The sequence below is a fragment of the Solanum stenotomum genome, chromosome 11 (assembly GCF_019186545.1).
Source record: "Solanum stenotomum isolate F172 chromosome 11, ASM1918654v1, whole genome shotgun sequence".
Classification (NCBI taxonomy): domain Eukaryota; kingdom Viridiplantae; phylum Streptophyta; class Magnoliopsida; order Solanales; family Solanaceae; genus Solanum; species Solanum stenotomum.
Window position 1 is genome coordinate 31,492,438 of NC_064292.1, and position 20,503 is coordinate 31,512,940.

The 20,503-nt window shown below is 30.4% G+C and overlaps 1 protein-coding gene across 1 annotated transcript; it reads right to left on the bottom strand.

Annotated features, from left to right (window-relative positions):
- Positions 1-8,740: 8,740 nt before the first annotated feature.
- Positions 8,741-11,708, bottom strand: LOC125844813 (uncharacterized). The gene is made up of 6 exons (XM_049524153.1): positions 11,601-11,708; positions 11,400-11,447; positions 9,508-9,570; positions 9,370-9,417; positions 9,080-9,142; positions 8,741-8,981 (listed from the first exon to the last, which is right to left on the bottom strand). The coding sequence occupies exons 2-6, from the start codon at positions 11,445-11,447 to the stop codon at positions 8,931-8,933; spliced, it is 273 nt and encodes a 90-aa protein (XP_049380110.1). The 5' UTR covers positions 11,601-11,708; the 3' UTR covers positions 8,741-8,930.
- Positions 11,709-20,503: the final 8,795 nt, after the last annotated feature.

Genomic DNA, 20,503 nt, shown 5'->3' on the forward strand with positions numbered 1-20,503 from the left:
GACCGTCACCTGTACCAAACGACACACCCTGCTCAATTGGGCGACCTGCTGGTGCTGCTGGAGTTGTAGACTGAGCCATATTATTATTAGCTCCTTGCCCCTACCCGGTAGAAGTACAATCATTTAAGCTATGGCCAGACTGACCACACCCAAAGCATCCTTCCCTGCCTCCAAGACACTCGCCCGGATGGTTCTTACCACACTTTGGACAAGTCGGGAAAGTCCTGTTACCTGAAGTTACCCCTTAAGACTTAGAACCTGATGCCCTACCTTTCTGATCCTGTCGAAACCTGGGGATGGAGCACTAGCTGATGAAGGTGCTGGGGTTGTAGACCTTTGCTGAACCATATGTGAGCCACATCCTTAAGTTGGTAGGATACCAAGTCCACCCATCATTACCAGTCACTTGCATCACTCCAAAAAATTTCTTAACCTCATCAATAAAGTTCTGTGGGTCCTCACCAACCTGCGACCCTAGAAACTCAAACAGATTCATCCGAACAAAATGTCGAACCCTAGTTGCAGTTGATCCACCATTTTTGTTAGTAGGAACTGGGACCTGCTGACTGTTCTGATTGGCTACTTTCGAAACTTTGCATTCGTAACCTCATGGTTCGGTATCAGAGGGACTGCATTAGCATTGCGTAGATTAGCATTCCGTGCGTAAGCTCTACTAGGAGGCATGATCTGAAACGCATAACGACGGATTAGAAAGGAGAAGTTGGATCATACCTCACGCACAATAGGAATAACAAAGAAAGTGAAGTTTTTCTTAAAACACTTTGTAGCCTCTCTCTCATAGAGATGGTGCACTTCACACCCATTAAAGAGACTCTACTTAGTACGGCTTTTAGACATCCTAGGACTCTTAAACCTAATGCTTTGATACCAAGTTTGTCATGCCCTGAGGTTACCCCCTTGACGTAACACTGGACCTAGGATCACGAGTGACCCCAAGCTAACCCTGAAGTTGGCATATCATGAGCATACTGAAAATATCTAAGAGAACTTGAACTAATGTGGAAGCTAAATCATTTGATAACTAAAAGTGGGGAATACCCAACTATTCTGAATGTATAAAACATTCTAAGAGTTTAATAGTATCGAAAGGTAAACTTAACAAGTCAAAATGATTCTATTACTATGTCTGAAAAACCTCTAACAGACTAGAGTTGTTCGGACATGCCCTAAGCTAACTCTAGCAAAACTGAAAACTGAATTAAAAGACTAAATATGAAAAACATGTATATTGTCCTCGAAGTATGATGAGTCACCACTGAAGCTGTTGTAATACGGTTCGAGAGTCGATCTACGCGTGATCTGGATGCTAAGTACCTGAACCTACATCATGAGCAGGGTATGCGTCAGTACTTGGAATGTACTGAGCATGCATAATATTGATAATAGTTGAACAAGATAGATAAGCTGAACAATGCATAATTGAACAATGATATATTTTAATCANGAAGCTAAATCATTTGATAACTGAAAGTGGGAAATACCCAACTATTCTGAATGTATAAAATATTCTAAGAGTTTAATAGTACCGGAAGGTAAACTTAACAAGTCAAACTGATTCTATTACTATGTCTGAAAAACCTCTAACAGACTAAAGTTGTTCGGACATGCCCTAAGCTAACTCTAGCAAAACTGAAAACTGAATTAAAAGACTAAGTATGAAAATATGTATATTGTCCTCAAAGTATGATGAGTCACCATTGAAGCTGTTGTAATACGGTTTGAGAGTCGATCTACGTGTGATCTGGATGCTAAGTACCTGAACCTACATCATGAAAGGATGTAGCTCAGGGTATGCGTCAGTACTTGGAATGTACTGAGCATGCAGAATATTGATAATAGTTGAACAAAATAGATAAGCTGAACAATGATATATTTTAATCAGAATACAAATGCTGAAATATAACCAAAAACTGAGGTAAATGCAATGACTAAGTACTAATAATGAACATAACATGCTGAGACTGAATACTGATATAAAACCTGAAAACCTGGTCAAATGTACTAGAGTCTGACTGTGGGAGCTACTATTAACCGACATAAAACCAGGTGAGCTAAATGTGGAGTCCGATGTATACCCCCATCGAGAGGACCCAATATACCTTGCCAGGGGTATATAGGCATGGCTAGCGTGATCACTAAATCTGATGTCTAACAAAGGGGACTTATAATCCTACGGGGGCATATAGTTCTGGGACTATAATGGTATGCTGAACCCTAGTCCAACTCGGTGCTAAGTCTACTCCCAACTAGAAATGTATATGACACAACATAACTGAAATACTGGATAACTCGATGTTCTGACATGCAAATATGAGAATCCAACATTTAAGTACTAATAATGTAACATTTGTAAACTAGAGCATGGTTATCTGTTTGACTGACCTAGCAAGTGTAATTCATGAACTAGGAGAATCATCACAACTAGGGTTCTGAGTTTCATGCAATGAACTAAGCAACGTTTCTACAAAAACATGATAATTTGATTAATAATACTATAACAACTATCTTATAACAATTTTCCAAGGTTTTAGAAACCCTACGTCTAAACAAGATATAGAGAATAAAAAATCTGATTGAATTCTAGGGACCTAGTGGATGAAAAGAACCCACTAGTGAAATCTCACATACCTTGTGACGAATTTTAGGGAGATATCCTTTGGATTTCGAGGCTGAACTAAAGAAAATCTCTTGTTTGTTCTTGAGGGGTTGATCAACTCATTCTTCTCTTTTTGCACTAGGTTCGATGAATTTTGGTGAATAATCATTTAGGGTAGGTTCTGACTAGAATAGTAGGCTTAAATTGAGTAAAACAACGTAGTTTAGGTGTAAATCGACGTAGTTTAAATTCCCAATGCATAGGGGAAAATGTCAAAATGACCCTACTTAAAACCTGACGAGGGCCACCATAGAACCACTAACGGTCCGTCGTTGGGACCACGGCCTGTCAAGTGGGTTGTGGTTCTTGGCCAAGATTTATTGGTTCTGGAAGGCCTCCTTACGGTCCACTTCACGAACCGTGAAAGTCACCGTGGTTCTTCACTTGGGGCTGGGGTCTACTAGCTCAAGACGACGGACCCATTCACGGCCCGTCATCGAGACCACGGCCCATGGTGGGATCCATGGTTTGGTGATTGAGCTTGGTTTGTTCGGCCTAGCTTCCACGAGCCTTTCCATAGCTCTTGTGGTGGTCCACGGCCTGTGAATGGCTCTGTGGTCCACCAAGTTCAGTTGGATGTGAACCACGAGTAGGTCAACGTACTGTGGTTCCTCTCACGGTCCGTAAACCCTTCTGTGGTTCACCAAAATGTTTGTTGTCTAGGTTTGTAAGGTCTGAGGTGTTACACTTGTTGTTCTTCACTGTCCAATGTTTTCCTTTCCTTTTTATTTTTGTCCTTAGAATTCTATTTATGCTATGTGATATCTTCAGGAACCAGTTGTTCCAGAATTGTATGTTGTATGATGTATTATTCTTTTTTGAGTTGTTTATTTTTCTTCGATAAATAGTATTGCTTTCCCTGTTTGTAGTTATACTATGAATGCATATCTACGGAATAAGCTAATTAGAATTTTGACTTGATTTAAACATGTGACTCATTCAATTTGCTAAATCTTTTTAGTTTTCATTCTAATTGCTGAAATTTAGGCTTCATCAATATTGAGTAATTTCTTTCCTAGAATAGAAAATTGTTGAAAATTATGGAACTCCCATTGATTGCTTTTTGCTAGATTAGACAGAAAGTTCGTGACTGAGTTTCTTTCCCTGAAGATATGTTGTATCTGAATGTCTAGCCTTGTTATGATGCCTTTTATAATCTCCACTCTTTCAACTAACTTCCATGGGAAATTCCAAACATCACATAAGATATTCTTTAGAATTAGGGAGTCTGTTTTCAATGTAACACCCTACATGTTGTGTGTGGATAAGATTTTTAGGGCTTCATAAACTGTTATAGCTTTAGCTTCTATAGTTATTGTCTCGTCTATCTGTCCTGCTTGGTCGTATACTAAGTCTCATGTGTCATCTCTGATGCAAAAATCATATGAGCTAAGTCCATTATTTCCTTGGCTGACTCCATCAGTGTTACACTTTAATTTACCTCTTGCGGGCAACATCTATCTCACCACACAATTGTGTAGTTTTGATTTTTATTTGCTCAAGAATTGTAACATTATCATCTATGGAATAGTATCCTTATCAGGTGATGAACTGTGTATTGTACTTAACATAAAATTCTGCTTAATATCACTTTTTTCCAAGTCTTCTGGCATTTCTTCTTTTTCATTATTCCCCATATCATAATTGATGACATTGCTTTGAATATGATTTGTAATTTTATTGAACAACGATTCACCATTCTGTTATTGCTTGTTACAGTTGCAATCCTTCTATGTTTATACCTACAGAAATAGTAAAATGTCTCCATAGTTTTGAAGTTACAGGATATGTTTGAAAAAGGTGAGACATAGTCTCCTGTAAATATTGGTCACAACACCAGCATCTTGAAGCATTGTGAATCCTCATGCTAACTAAGTTGTTATCGATTGGAATTCTCCTCTTTATCACCTTCTATAGGAAAAATCCTATCTTTATAGGCATTCCTTTCTACCATAGAAAATTATAGATTTGAGACTTCTCCTTATTTTTCTTTATAACCTCATAAACAAGTTTGACATTAAAACTCCCAGTGTTATTGTCCATCCAACATGCTTTATCATTATCATCATTAGTTAGAATATAAGTAATGTTTTGAGTAATGTGATTAACCATCTCTTTTGATAGCATTTCTTGTAGTTTTTGTACTTCTCATTGGTTATCAACTATAAAGTTTTTTACTTCCAGTTCCTCATATGATCTTTGCCCTTCTTCTATAAAGTATAAACCCCTTATTTTGTCCAGTAATCATACTAGAAACTTGAGTTTCCTCACTAATACAAAAAGTGGAAGTATTCAAGTAATACAAACATCAAGCATTCCAAATATCATTAGCAACCATATCATCACGAAACCCCACCTAATAAGTATCACTTTGTTCTCCTATATTTTTTTCTAATATCAATTAGCTTTTGAAGTTGTGCCTCCATCGAAAAAATCAATGGAATATATGTCTCATTCTCAGTTTTTTGAAATGCATCATTCACACGAGGTCGTCTCGATCATAAAGCCACTAAAGCAATTGCTTGAGACTCCAATTTCAATATCATAAATTTGAAAATATTTTTTGAATAGAAAATATAATAAATTTTTACCTCATTTAATGTTGAGAGATCATTGTAATAATTGACAAATTGAATTGTGTTTAGTTGATTGTAGTATCTTTTCTAGTTGCCTTATATAAAAAAGTATCTTTTCTAGTTTCTTACGTGGCTATCTATTTTGTTGCCTAGCTCATTTATATTCCGACAATTATCATGAACCAACAATATTATTCTTATATTTACTTTTTTTATTCCTCTTCTACTATTTTAATTCTCTGATTATTGAAAATTCTAAAGTCTCTCAAACGTTCAAACCTTCTACATTATATCATGCAAAATCTATTGTTATGTGTTTTTAAAAAGATCAAATTTATTTTTTGGTCTCTTCTACAAATTTCAAGCACTAAAACAAATCAATACTATTTCGATATCATGCATTTAAAATATAAAAGACATTAAAATATACAACTACAAAAATATTTTGAGTGAGATAACATTTACATCTAATATAAGATATTTACTGACCTTGCAACAATCTAGCTATAACATGTGTCATCAAGTGCTCCAATGTAATCCTAAATTTAACTTAAGTAAGTAATACTATTTTTTTTTTAAATCACATGGCTTAAATAAATATAATAAGTAACACTAAAAATAGAATTATAGTAAACTAAATTGTTACTTACCTTAAAGAAGGATAAACATCATTCATTACCTGGCTTATGACTCTGACACCATTAATATGATTTAATAATGTCTCTTGCAAGCTTAAAATGACTTTTTAAATTAAACACTATGAAAATGTATTATTTTTTCCTTTTTAACACATATCGTCTTCCTAATTAAAATATTATTAAAGAACCATGTTCTTGTTTTCTTTCTTTTAAAATCACTTAACAAATAAAAATGTAGGAAATATTTTTTTCTTCTTAATCTCATTTTATCAATTAAAATAGAATCATTTCATGTATCCTTTAGGCATATAATATATGTCATGCATAAAATATCATAATATATCCATCATTAATTTGTATTTATATAACGATAGAAAATAATTATAAAAAATTAAGAAATAATTTTTTATTTTTTTTCTGAAATTGAAGTAAGATACACATTTCCTAATTTTAAAAAATATTATTAGAAAAAAGAATGTGTTAAAAAGAAAATAAATAATATATTTATTTAGAAAATGAGCATTTTTGACCCATCAAATAACAATAAGGGTAATTTTAGACCAAAGTATTGACGGCAAAAGCATTTTTAGACCAAACTACAAACGAAGGATATTTTTGACCATTTTTTCTAATTTAAATAGGATTTAATAATGTCTCTTGCAAGCTTAAAATGACTTAAACACTATGAAAGTGACTTTTTAAATTAAACACTATAAAAATGTTTATAAACCGTACCCCTTAAATGTTGAAAGATATCTTGCATCATTCAATTTTTCACTTCATGTGTATAAGTCATCAAGAACATGCATAGCATTTCATGTATAGACATTCCACGTGCGAGTCTAAGTCAATATTTTTCATTCAAGTCTTTAAAAAAATCAATAAACACTGCTTTCTTTAATAAAAAAATTTCATAACAACAAATTTCATTTCTTTATAATATCTCTTGAATAAATATAATGATTTATTCGTTTACTAATGATTTAGATAACAATTTAGATTATTTTATCGAGTTATCAATTTTATAATTATTTAGAGTTTTTTTTATAACAGATTAAACGATAATGTGATAGTAAGTTAAAAAAAAAGTAATTATATTCTTTGGTATATAAAGTTTTAACTTAAGTTTTAGTTTTATACTTTTATTTTTCATTGGCTCAAACTCTTAGTTATTATATTCTATAAGGTGACAACAATGACAAAGTTAAGATTATTGTGTTTAGAATATGAATAAATAAACATACAAAGAAATTGAAGGGGTTCAATATCTACTATATAAACATAAAGAATAATTTTAATCACATATAAAATATAAAGATTTAGAGAAGAAGAGAGAAAGAATCTATATTTAATGAATATGGACAATTTACATGATTATACTATCATTGCTCAATGTATTACATGTGATTACGGGTGTTCACGAGTCAGTTTGGATCGGTTATTGATCAAAATCAAAATCAAATCAATTTAACCGGTTTTAAAATTATCGAAATCAAACCAAACCAAATATAATATAAATTTATCGGTTTGGTGGTTATCGGTTTCGATTTGGTTTGGTTATTCGGTTATTAACGATACACAAAAATAAAAGAAAAAAATTCACTCAAAATGTNTATCGAAATCAAACCAAACCAAATATAATATACATTTATCGGTTTGGTGGTTATCGGTTTCGATTTGGTTTGATTATTCGGTTATTAACCATACACAAAAATAAAAGAAAAAAATTCACTCAAAATGTGAAAAAAGTGACAACAATCCATTCAAAACCAAAAAAATAGTTAGAATGACTAAAATTATTGAACTTTCGATCGATCACTGAATTTATTATGATTAAAGCTTTAAAATTCACTATATTGGCTTAGAAGAAAGAAACATTAACATTTTTAGTCCCACAAAGAATTGTCATAGACACTCTTATACATGAAATCAATAAAATAAATGTTTTCACCTATTGGGCATTTTTGCTTTCAATAGGTAAATTCTAAAGAAACTATAATGAAAACATATATAAGATCTTTAAAATAATCTATAATATATTAAGTATGTATATTAATAAAATATATGTATATAATTCATCGGTTTGGTTCGGTTATTTCTTCGATTTTTCGAATAAAATCATAACCAAATAAAATACTACCGATTTTCAAAAATCTAAAACCAAACCAAATCAAACCCAAATAAAATCGGTTTTATTTTATCAATTTGATTCGATTTTTCGATTTGTATCGATTTTTATCCAAACCGTGAACATCCCTACATGTGATTAGAGCTATATTTATAGGCTCCACTAATTGATACTTTACATCACTAACTAACTCGTAACTAACTCTTAATAGATTGTGAATATATAACTCACTGACTCATCTGACCATGATACCTTTGTTGGACCAAACACATTATTATTATTATTATCATTATTATTTTTATTTTTTTATTTTATTTTATTTTTAGATGTACTTTTTCATATCAATTATTCGCTTAGAATTGGTAATGCCCTTACTTGAGACCGTTCTATTGACTAAAACAATTACTGTGAAAGAATAGGCATTCACATCCATTTTTTCTTTTAAGTTAACAAAAAAATCATCCTCTAGACTATATGTAATAGGCACCCGATATAAATACGTGAATATGTAAAAAAAATAATCTATTTCACAAGTTTTTTATTGTTGTATATGCAGAATTATGAATATCGCAACACTCTGCATCCCACGAAAAATCCTTTGTCATGACATCCCACAATTAGGAACTACTTTTACTAGAAAATTTCAATTCATCCTCTAGGTTCTGATGATTTCAAAACAAAAACAAAAAAGGATATATTTGGAGACTCTGAAAAGTGGGAAAATAATAGTAATTTATAAATGCTTAAGCAACAAAAGTTCTTAAAGAATTATTGGTGATTACATCCAAATCCCATATTGAAGAAAGGAACTTAGTAAACAACACATGTATTTATAGTGACATATTATATCTACTTAGCCATCAAATTAAAGAACATAACAAAACCAGCATTTTGAAGGTACAACATGTGAATCAAGATGTACAAGCAGGTCTTCTAGGAGGCAATTGCTGATGAGCTGTTCTCTGTTTCATTTCAAATATTTACTTGTAAATGAAATTGATAAAAATAATAATAACAATAATAAATTATTATTTTATTTTAAAAAAAAATTGATTCATACCTGCAATTTGGGACGCAATGTTTCTATAGCCACTGTTGATTTTTGATCAACTCCTGCACCTTGCTGTATCCATATGAAAAGTACCAACATTATAAAAAAGTTAAAAAGGATATTGGAGTTACATACCAGAATAATAAGAGGCTAAAAATTAGGAAAAACCTATATAAATAGTCGTCCATCAAAATAATCTCAGTATATGTACATGATATATGTATATTTAATACAAAATAATTATTTATTATATATTTGACTAGAGAATATAATTTTTTTTCAACAGAATTTATGTCTACCTTGCATAGAGCCCAGTCAGCGGAGTCAAAGAAAGCACGTTCATGATCCTGTATCAACAACATTATATAAATTAGTAAATTTGTTTTTCGGTGAAAAGACGACTTTTTAAGAGAAAAATATAATACTATAAAACTTGCCTTTGAAATCAAAGGCTTCTTCTTTGGCGCAAGTCCTCCATATTTGTTACCAGTAGAAGTAGTCTACAAAAGTTAGTAATTATACCAAACAATCAAAAGTTGAGTCAAAAAAACAACTTATAAATTCAATATTACACACCGAACACTACATAAATCAATTAACATATGACTAGCTAATCTCCTCCTTTTGCCTAACATTTGACTTGATTTGACATATCAAGGAACAAATTTAAAACAATAAAAAGTTCAATGGGGACCAAACACAGAATCCCATGTGATAATTTAATTTGTCTTTTCGAAACTCTATTATTATTCTGATTAAATCATAGTGTGTAGAGAGTATGGAACATAGACAAATGTAGCTTATTGGACCAAGTTTCTGAGAAGTTAAAAATATTATTTTCAAACTTTTCAAATATTAGTTACCTGTAGAGAACCATATATAATTCATAGCATAAACTTATGTGTCCAACTTTTTAAATATTTGTAAAATGATAATAATAAACAGAAATCTTCTGATTAAAACTTATAAGTTAATTTCACTAAATATCCTAATCAAGTTTTTTTTAATTTCGAATTAAGTTAGTGCCGACACATTTTTCAATAATAATTGAATCTAAAGTATGAGTGGCTCAAATGTGTTACATACATAAATCTAAATCAGAAACCATATTCCACTCTTTTGTGATCCCCTACAGCAGGTTGCACGTGATTGCTTTGTCCCTTCAACCCCACAATCTACATCATATTTATACTTTTCTTTTTTTAAATAAAATAAAATAAAAATGTCTCAAGATATTTATTTTTTGGACCACATTACTAAAATTACAAAGAAAATCATATGGAACCAAAAATATAATCGGTTCTTAATGCTAATGCAGATGATTAAAAGATATTGTAATTTGTGGAACCTAATTCCTAATCTATCAATATAAAATCCTTCTTTGTCTTATTTACGTAATTCTTTTCTAATTATATTTATTCGTACTTGAAAAAAATAATCTAATGTTACTCCGTGGCGGATCGGTTTAAACTCTTTTTTTTTCAGTAGAGGCGGCTACCCACTTTCAATTCATAAGTATCAATTACGGATGTTAGGTCCAATAACACACACGCTACATTCATATTTCTTCTTTTCATACTTTTTAAAGAAATAAATAGAAGAAAATGTGGGATTTGGAAGCATCTAATTGAGTTTCATAAACGCTTTACATTGTTCACAATCAATTTAATTAAAATCTAATTGTTCCTATCTATAAAAATCTTTCGTAACCTAAGTATGTATATGTGTGATGTGTCAGCACTCAGCAGGGACGATTTTTTTTAGCCTTTTATATTTTATTTTTTTATAAGAGATTTTTATTTTTAAGCACAAAACATAAAAAAAAAAAAAAGAGAAGTTATTTTATTTTATTTAAATTATAAGTTCATAATTTATTTTTTATGAGAGATTTCTATTTTTACGCACAAAATTTCTTGGGTTAAAAATTCTATTTCATCATTAATGCACCTTTTAAGGGATTAAATATATTTCAGTTTCAATGATTTGTAAACCTTTATACATACACCGAAGATATTCTCTCCGAATAACTTATATGACATTATTTGATCGGACATGAAATTTAAAAAAATAAGACAAAACGGCTATATTTTACCGAATTGCAACTTGTTAAATCAAATTAGTATTTCCACAATAAAGAGTTAAAAGTGAGACCTAATAATGATTAAAATGGAGACACTGTCATTAAATAGTAATCAAATAAGAAACGGATTCATAAAGAAAAAAAGTGTAAAAAATAATAAATTGCACCGGCCGACTTGTAAAAAGAGAAATGTCATTACCCAAAGAAGCAGAAAAAAAGAATTAGTAGTAATATAATTTGAATTAGTACCTGAGAGGAACCATCAAAGTCTTGAGTTGTGGTGTTGTTATCTGCCATCTGATGAGCAATTAACTAAATTAATCTCACAATATTAATAATAAGTTTATAGAAAGAGAGATAGAGTAATATAATTAGTGTAGAGCTCCAAATAATAAAATATATATAGTATATAGTATGAATAAAATAAAATAAAAAGGAATCTTGAAATACCTTGAAGGAGAGGAGATAAAGAGAAGCAAGCAAAGGGAGAAAAAAAGAGAAATATTTAAGCTAAGAAAGAAACGGTGGCAAAGAAGAAGGTGAGAGTTGGGAGAAAAAGATACTTACGTTACGTTATGTTACGACAATATTTATTAACTATATATACCTCTTGCTATTAAAAGATCCAACTTTATGTTATAAGTATTTTTTAATTTTTTATAAAGGGAATACATGTATTTGAACACTCCACGTCAACTGTGTAACACAGCTAGCTCTTTCATTTATTTTTTTTATCTCACTCAAAACATCTTATCTATTTTTATTCCATATAGTGTTAGAAAAATATAGATAATATAATTGAAGAAAGAGATGGTTTGATGCGTAAAAGATCATTTTCTTTAAAAAGATATTATCTATATAAAATACAAGCAATTCTCTTTGGGATATAACCAGTGATGGATCCAGGAAGATGAGTTTTGAACCCCTCAACCACTAGGTCTACTTCCAATCTTACATTCAGAAGGTACAAAATCAATATATATATATATAAGCATAAAAAATCTTTAAAATATCTTATCTATACAATGTAATTTTTTGTCGAGGGGTATTGGGGTGAACCCCTCGACTACCTCTAGGTTCGCCTGCTATACAATAATGCTCTTGTATATATCTCCAGATTTTTTTAGATTATTTCTAAAGATTTCTTATATTTGTAGAACTTAAGAGATGATATATTACTTTACATTTATTTAGTTCACTCTTAAAAATGAATTATTATAATTTTAGTTTGAAATTGTGGTTAGAGATGGAAATAATAAGTTAGGAAAAAGTTTGGTAAATAAGTATGTAAAGTGGGAAAGAGGGACAAGTTGGGTGTTAACTGTTAAGACATCAATATCAGATGGACTCTTCAGTCTTAGCTCCACCCACACCATACATCACACATATTGCTTATTTTAACATCTAATAAAACCGACACTCTGCACAATTCAATAATCCTTAAAAACAACAAATAATTAAATAATAAAAAAAGAAGAAGAAGAAATTTTTGGCCTTTGAATTAGGGAGATAAGATTAGACAATAATCATAACAAAATATTTTTAGCAGCAATTAATGACGATTATAACTTAAAATCCCTTTCAAACTTATGAGTATGACAAGGTCATATCAATTTTCACAAAATGATGCTAAGTTTCTTGCACTCAACAATTATCCTTGAATAAGTCTAATGTTTAGCTTTACTTGTGAGGTAATTTTTGGATAGGAAATTAGAAGAGATGAAAATGGTTTAAGTAAGGCATAAGCAAAGTAAGTAGTACACTAATTTTTTCGTTTGGCATAATATATAAGCATATCCCTTTTAACTTGGCTCAGCGGGTAACTATGACCTTTAATTTTGGATATGCACAAGTAGACACTTAAACTTATAAACAAATAGACACATTCGTCCTACATGACACCCTACATGTCAATGTCTTACTCGTATTATATCACGTATGATACATTTGTCTACTTGCTTAATTTTATACAAGTTTAAGTACCTATTTATGCACACCCAAAATTAAAAATCGTAGTTATCAGTTGAATCCAGATTAAGGATCATATATTTATGTATTAAGTCTTTTTTTATTATCAAAAAGTTGAGCATGAGTCATGAGATATATAGAGTAGACAAAATGGATACGTCACTTCTCACGGATAGATATCAAATTCGGTTTAATTTGTTTCCATCTCTTTTCACTACACCGGGGGATCCAACTCCTATTATAATTCTATCTTAATATTGGTAAAGGATAGAAAAATTATTTTAAATTTATAATTATTGACAATATAATTCTTCTTATGCTATTTTGTGTAATGCTAATTTTGGAGGATCTTAGACGTTTGGATTGACTTAAAAGTTGATCAAATATACTTTTAAGTCAGTTTTTGAGTTCAAAAAATGTTTGACAAATATAAAAATAACTTAAAATAAATTAGAAGTGTTTGATAATGTTAAAAATAACTTAAAATAAATTAAAAACAAAAAATAGGCCTCCCCCTACTTTTTATTTTTTGACTTAAAAGTCATTCAAGTTTGACTTTTTGGTTTTGACTAAAAAATTACTTTTTAAAACCAATCCAAATGGACGGGTTCGATTCCCATATTGTAATTCACGCCCCCATCCCCAATTTTTATTTTTATTTTTTAAAAAATGTAATGCTAATTTTGGTTCAAGATAAGTTTCATTTGAGTTTTTTTTTGACAAACTCGTAAAAAAATTATTTAATAGAATTAATTATAAAAAATTATTTGACTAATTAAGTTATTCTTTTATATCCTTTGTTCCGCCAATTGTTTTATTTTATCAACCCTTTTTACTAAAATAATAAAAAGAATCACACGATTTATTTATATTAAAGATAAATCAATTTTATTCAAGATTATTTTATTAATTTAATTTTATTACATATTTTTAAATTTGATTATTATTACTTTATATAATTATTTAATAATAAATATATTATTAAATAAAAATAATAAATTTATCTTGATATATTAAAATAAAATTTCAAAACATTAATACAAAAGCTAACTAAAATGTAGTGAAATGACTACTCTTTTTATGAACAAGAACATAAGCATCCAAAAATAAAGTGAATATGCACTTGCATATTTGTCAGAGCATGTATCCACTTATATATATGAGACATCAACACTTGCAATGGCTTGAACAAAGGCTCAAAAATCATCGAATTTATCGAAGTCTACAATAGCATATGTTGTAATAAAATTGAAAAAGGAGGGGCATTATTAAATGAAAAGAAAGGGCAAAATGAAATATATTAAAGGTGCGTTAGAAATAAGGGATAAGATAGTCGATGCATATAATATTATGGAGTAGCTATGGTAACCAAAACTTACAATCAATAAGAAAACAAATAGGTCAATACACAAACACAAAAAATATTTTATTTATTTTTAAAAAGGTCAATTCAAATTAATTTATAGAGCAAACAACACAATCTCACTAGTTTAGATTTCAATTACTAGTATTTATGATAGTTTCAAATATTATTTTCTGTACCATATTTTGTTGGTTGAATACATTTATCTTAACTCGATAGATACATGTATCTGTGGAGATAGATGCTTAATTAATGACTATAACTAAAAATATTTAATTTAAGGAGGAGACCACTTTTTTAACAGTTTTTGAGTATATCTAATCTAACAACTTCTAAAACAATTGAAAATAAATAAATAAATTAATTTCTTCCATTTATTTTCTAGCAACAACAAAGTGAACAATTTTTCTTTCTAGAATTTGAACTTATTTCTCTGAATTTCGAGCTTCCTCTTCTAGATACGCGTATCTGAGATATGTTAATAAGTAGATACATTACAAACATGTGTCTATTTATATAGCATAACAAAATTGCTCAATTGGGTGGAGTAAATCACTCATTTAACAACTTTTGAGAATCTGTAACATAACAACTTCCTAGAAAAGTTTCAAAAATTTCGAAATCCTTTTCTTCCTTTAGTGAGAAACAGACTAAAACAATATATATATATATATATATATATATATTTCATGTTACTACCAAAATTTAAATAACAATATATCTGAAAATAAACACACAATATATCTGAGATAAGTAAAAATTGAAAGAACAATCATAAAAACTAATATACAATTCCTTGTATCTACATATACATAAATAACTATGCATCTAAATTGAACACAATGTATACATGTAGATCAAATACATATAAAAATAATCAAATACAATGTAATAACATAACAAATGCACATAATAATTCAGATACATATGACAAGACTCAAATGCATGACAAAATAAATCATAACAAATACATATATTAATTCAAATACATATGACAAGACTCAAATATATGACAAAATAAATCATAACAAATACATATAACAAGACTCAAATATATGACAAAATAAATCATATCAAATATATGTGTAAATCTCCAATAATGTAAATCTTCAATAAATTTATTAGATACATATTGTGAAAATTCAAGCTTCATAGATAAGGGGCAGTGCAGTAATAGATACTGATGTGGGGTGTAGGGAGAGAGATACTGATGGCATTGGAGATTGGGGGAGATGAGAGAGAAAGATACTTGATTGTTATTAAAACATCAATTGTGGAGTAAAAATAATTAATCAATTCTAGTTTGAATGAATGTGAGTATCTGATTGTATCTTTAATAATATATGATATAAAATATTTAAAGTGGTAATATATACATAATTATTTGAAAGTAAAGGTAAAATTAATATATATGGTAGTGATTTATATCTATTTAGACATGTTGACAATAAAGTGTTTGTTTAGTATTAGTTAGTAATAGTATATCGTAAAAAAGTGAAAAAGAAGGGTCAAAATGAAATATTTTAAAAAGTTTAGCAGAAATAGGGATAAAATAGTTAATACATATTGTATTTGATGAAATAACTATAATAATACAAAGCTTCTGGTCAAATAAACATGTTGATGGGAAGAAATTAATTTTCCTACCACTTGGATTTTAGATTCTGTTATACCTCTGAGCAAATGACCGATGCTGTCACTAAATCTGAATATTCTCATATTAGTCAAAATTCCGATGGAAAAATTTGTATGCAGTTTAATGAAAAAAATGTTCCTTATAGTAGACATTCTTTTGCTTCTGATAGAAGACTGACTATTCAACATATTTCTCCAATAGAACCTTGTTATGGTCCAGCTAGAAATCGCGCTGCTTCATTACATACTTTATCAACAGTTATATCTGCAGAAAAACAAAAAATTAAAATTGATCCTCGGTTAAACATTGTTCAAACGAATGATAAAGCATCTGATATTTCTGATAATGATATTCCTTCTGTATCCGAGAAGGATTTTAATCTTAATGATACTTAATGATGAGTGAACATCAAATTGATTTTAGTCCAGGTTCACTGGCAAGAAAATATATTCAAAACGAATTTTTAAATGAAAAATGGAACTAGTTTAAAACTTGGTTTTTTGACACTTATAGTAAAAAAGATTTAAATAATATTTCTCAAGAGTTTTATGAAACTTGTGCATTACATAATCATATTATGTTTTTTGTGCCTTGGTTTATAACCACTTATTTGCCTTTATTCATCAACGTTCTTGAACGATCTTACAAAGATGAATCAGGTAATATTATTCAATCCATTTATCCTCCTCAAGCTCCGTTTATTTTACCAAATAATACTGGTATTACTTTTACTGCTTTTCATAAATTTATTGATAATGATGTCGCCGCAGTAAGTATATATGAAATTAATCGTTTTATTTCTCAAAATAATTATTTGGGTCTATATGTCAAAGTTATTGGTGAACCTATTTGTTCTCTAGACAAAAAATTAGATAGCCTGTCTAATTTGATTGTTCAAATTAATAGTAAGCTAAAATCTGTGAAACAAGTTTCGGAACAGACTTCTTCATCAAAACAGCCTGATGTTCATATTCAAAGGCCTCCTGAGATCCAGGATTTTATTCTTAGACCTTTGTACGACCTTGAAAATCTTCTTGATAAAAAGTTTTCTCAATTTGGTGCAGGTGCGAAACCGATAAGTCTCGCTGAAGATTTTGCAGATGAGATGGAAGCCACTTTTGATTTCAAAACTCAAATGGAAATGGAAGTTAATAAACTTCATGAGTATCCAAAGAAGAATAGTGGTAATACTGCTTATGCTAGAAAACCTAACATGCAAACATATTACTATCCCAGGCTTACTCCTCAAGATGTTTTAATAGAGGAAAGAGATTGGAATCAAACTAACAGTTCTTATAGTGTAAGTGAGATCTATATAATTCAATATCACGCTTATTTAATAAACGAATAGTTTGTTCGGACGAGTTTAACGCCAAGGATTGTTCAGTTGTTTTAATCAACTATTTATTAGAAATCTTATCAAACCAACCATAATCATAAATGGTTTTTATATTAACTTTCGGAATAGTCCATTTGTTTAACAAATCAAGGTTTTGAGGTATATCTATCTCTTCTAGTCGAGTGCTTTTAATATCTTCTTGATCCATAAAAGAGAGAATATATCTATGCCAAAAGTCTTCACATCAATTATATATATACCATGAAAGTTCCTAGGCTCTGATACCAATGTTACATGATCATTGACCTGGTGGTGGTCCGCCCAGTCATAGATCAAGCAAGTCAATATCCTTAGAGGTAGTCCAACTACATAAGAATCGAAATACACAAGAATTTTAACATAGTTTCTCAGACTGCATGGTTTAATTATTTTGCCCAAGCAAATGGCCTATCAAGAAACTAATACATACTTTTATTAAGCCCATGTGTCTGATAGTTCTAACCAGGTATGAGGTGCCCTACTTATCAAACTCAATTTCGGGCTAAAAACCATGGCTCATCAGACGGAGTCATAAAGACAAAGCCAATAAAAGTAGTACTAGATCTGACTGTACCTCAATCTTAGAACCAAGTCGAGAAGCCATACTAAAATTCTTCTATATTTAAATAAAGCTTAGATCCGTTCATGGTCTATATAAAAGAGAAGTTAGTTATCCGGCATAGATATAAATTTTTAGCCGGACATAGTCACAACTTCCAGATCGGAGATATAAAAAGATTTAAAATTAAAAGAAGAGAATTAAATTACCTTGTAATAATGGCCAACAGGGCTGATGAGAAATATCAACAACTTTATTTACTTCCGGCGAACTTCCGGCAAACCGAGAGCTTTACAAACTAAGAGAAACAAACAACTTAAAAAAAAACTTTTAAAGAGAGAGTGTTTTTCGACCCCCTCCTTCAAACTACAAAAGACCTTATTTATAGAAGAAAAAAGGATCTATCTACAGTTATCTACAGTGATCTACAGTGACCATGGGTCCCTTATCAATGGGTCCCAAATGTACAGTAACGATTTTTCTACTGTGGTTTAACAGTGTATCTACTGTTAATCAATAGTGGTCATCTTGTCTTTCTTTTTCAACTCCCTAAGTAAACCTTCTGCTTTAGACAACATATCTTCTGTCACGGGTTTCACCGATTCACAAGGCTGGGCCTTTTGAGCATCATCTGCGATATCATCACTTGTTTCACTTCTTATTGAAGTGTTTGATTTTTCATAGTGAGTGATATTGAGGAGTAGATTCCTCCTAATTTCATCCAAATACTCCTTTATCATTTCTTCTTTATTTCCATCTTGAATGAAAATTCTTCTGGCAATATGTTTGACGGAGTTGTCAGCAATTATTCCTTTGTGAGGGATAGTACCATAATCTTGGATTCTTTGAGAAATAGAGTCCAATAATTCTTGGCCATATAATGATTTAGTCATGGGATCCTTCTTCATTAATTTATCCCAGAAATTATTATAATAAATCCGATATAAGCATGGAATTTGTTCTTCAGTAAAATCTACTTCCGGGGTCCATTTATGGATCCATGAAATCGAGAATTCTATGAAGAAATAAATTTGTTCAATTTGTTCTATATAACAAACATGATTTGAGTGGTATAAATCATTAAGGTCGGGTGAAACCTTAAACCAGTTTTTGTATAACTTTAAAAAAGGATCAGGTAAAATCTTTACCATCGGTCCATGGTATGACCATCAGTTCAAGAACCAGTTAGGAATTGGGTCAACAAATATCTTTGCACATACCTTGATAAACCAAGTATGTTTATGCCTTTCATTGTTATAATAAAGGACTTTGCTGAAAGCGTTAATATAATTCGAATAAGTGAAATTGGTAGGGATTTTATTGAGGCTGATCTGCCTTTCTTTCATTGAGGATATACCCCAATCTTCAATTGATATAATTTGCTTTATGATCATTTTGGAGAAGTTATAAACGTTCTCGCTGGTGTTATAACCTGAGAAGTGCTGAAATTCAACACTACCTGTATTCGTTAAAATGGTCTCGTAATACAAGCGGGTTTTGTATGACTCTCTTGGGAAGTATAATCTGTTAAGTAAATATCGCTGGAATATCTTCCAGGGTTCTTCTTTATCTGTATCTCAGAGTTTTCAATAAGAAATATCATTTCTTTCTTTACTACCCTTTCATAGGATCTAATATCATCAACCTCTTCTTTCGCCACCGATGCAAAAGTATCACTTTGCTTTTGAGATAAATATGCTCTCAGTTGGGCGTATAATGGATTATTTTCTGGAATATCATCCAGATGTATCGAAGAAGTAGCTTCTTTTGAAGAGCTTGTTAGTTTTACCAAGCTCATTCCTCCCCTTTGTATAATTGGAGAGCTGGATGAGGATCTGTATAAAGATCCTGATGTTTTTGAGGAGGATGATCTTCCCCTTCTGCGAGTATAACTGCCCCTTCCTCTAGCCTTGGTTACTCAAGGGGGATCCATTCTGCAAACATAGCATTTAGTTTTAATCATCTAAAAAGTCATAAAGTTCAGAACAATAAAATCTTTCATATAACTCTTGTTCAATCATGTAATTAGCGACGATATCCATCACCATTCCGTCTATAATTCTCCATAAAATACGTTCCTGTAAATCTCTATTAAGAGGAACTGCCTTCAAAATTGTAACCAAAGTAATATTAGTAAAGAAGTCAAGAAAACCCATTTTTTTAAGAAGAAAGATATTCTCTAGATAAGAAGTCTGGGAGGGAATTATCACTTCCCTTTTTATAATGAATTTCGAAATCAAAAGGGGCTAATTGTGCCTGCCACCTAGCAAATATTAATTTGGATGCATCATGTTTAAAATCTTTATCAAACATATATTTGACTGATTGAGCATCTGTTTTTATCACAAATTTTCGATTGTAAAGATCATCCTGAAATTTTAAAACACATTTAACGATAGTTAACATTTCATGAGCTACCGTTGCATATTTTTTCTGAGCATCGCTCCAT

Excerpts from the sequence above, each read along its gene's own strand:
- LOC125844813 (XM_049524153.1), bottom strand. The coding sequence starts at position 11,447 with ATGGCAGATAACAACACCACAACTCAAGACTTTGATGGTTCCTCTCAG. Across the intron at positions 9,143-9,369 it reads CTGACTGGGCTCTATGCAAG|CAAGGTGCAGGAGTTGATCA; the intron begins GTAGACATAAAT and ends ATATGGATACAG. Across the intron at positions 8,982-9,079 it reads CATTGCGTCCCAAATTGCAG|AGAACAGCTCATCAGCAATT; the intron begins GTATGAATCAAT and ends GAAATGAAACAG.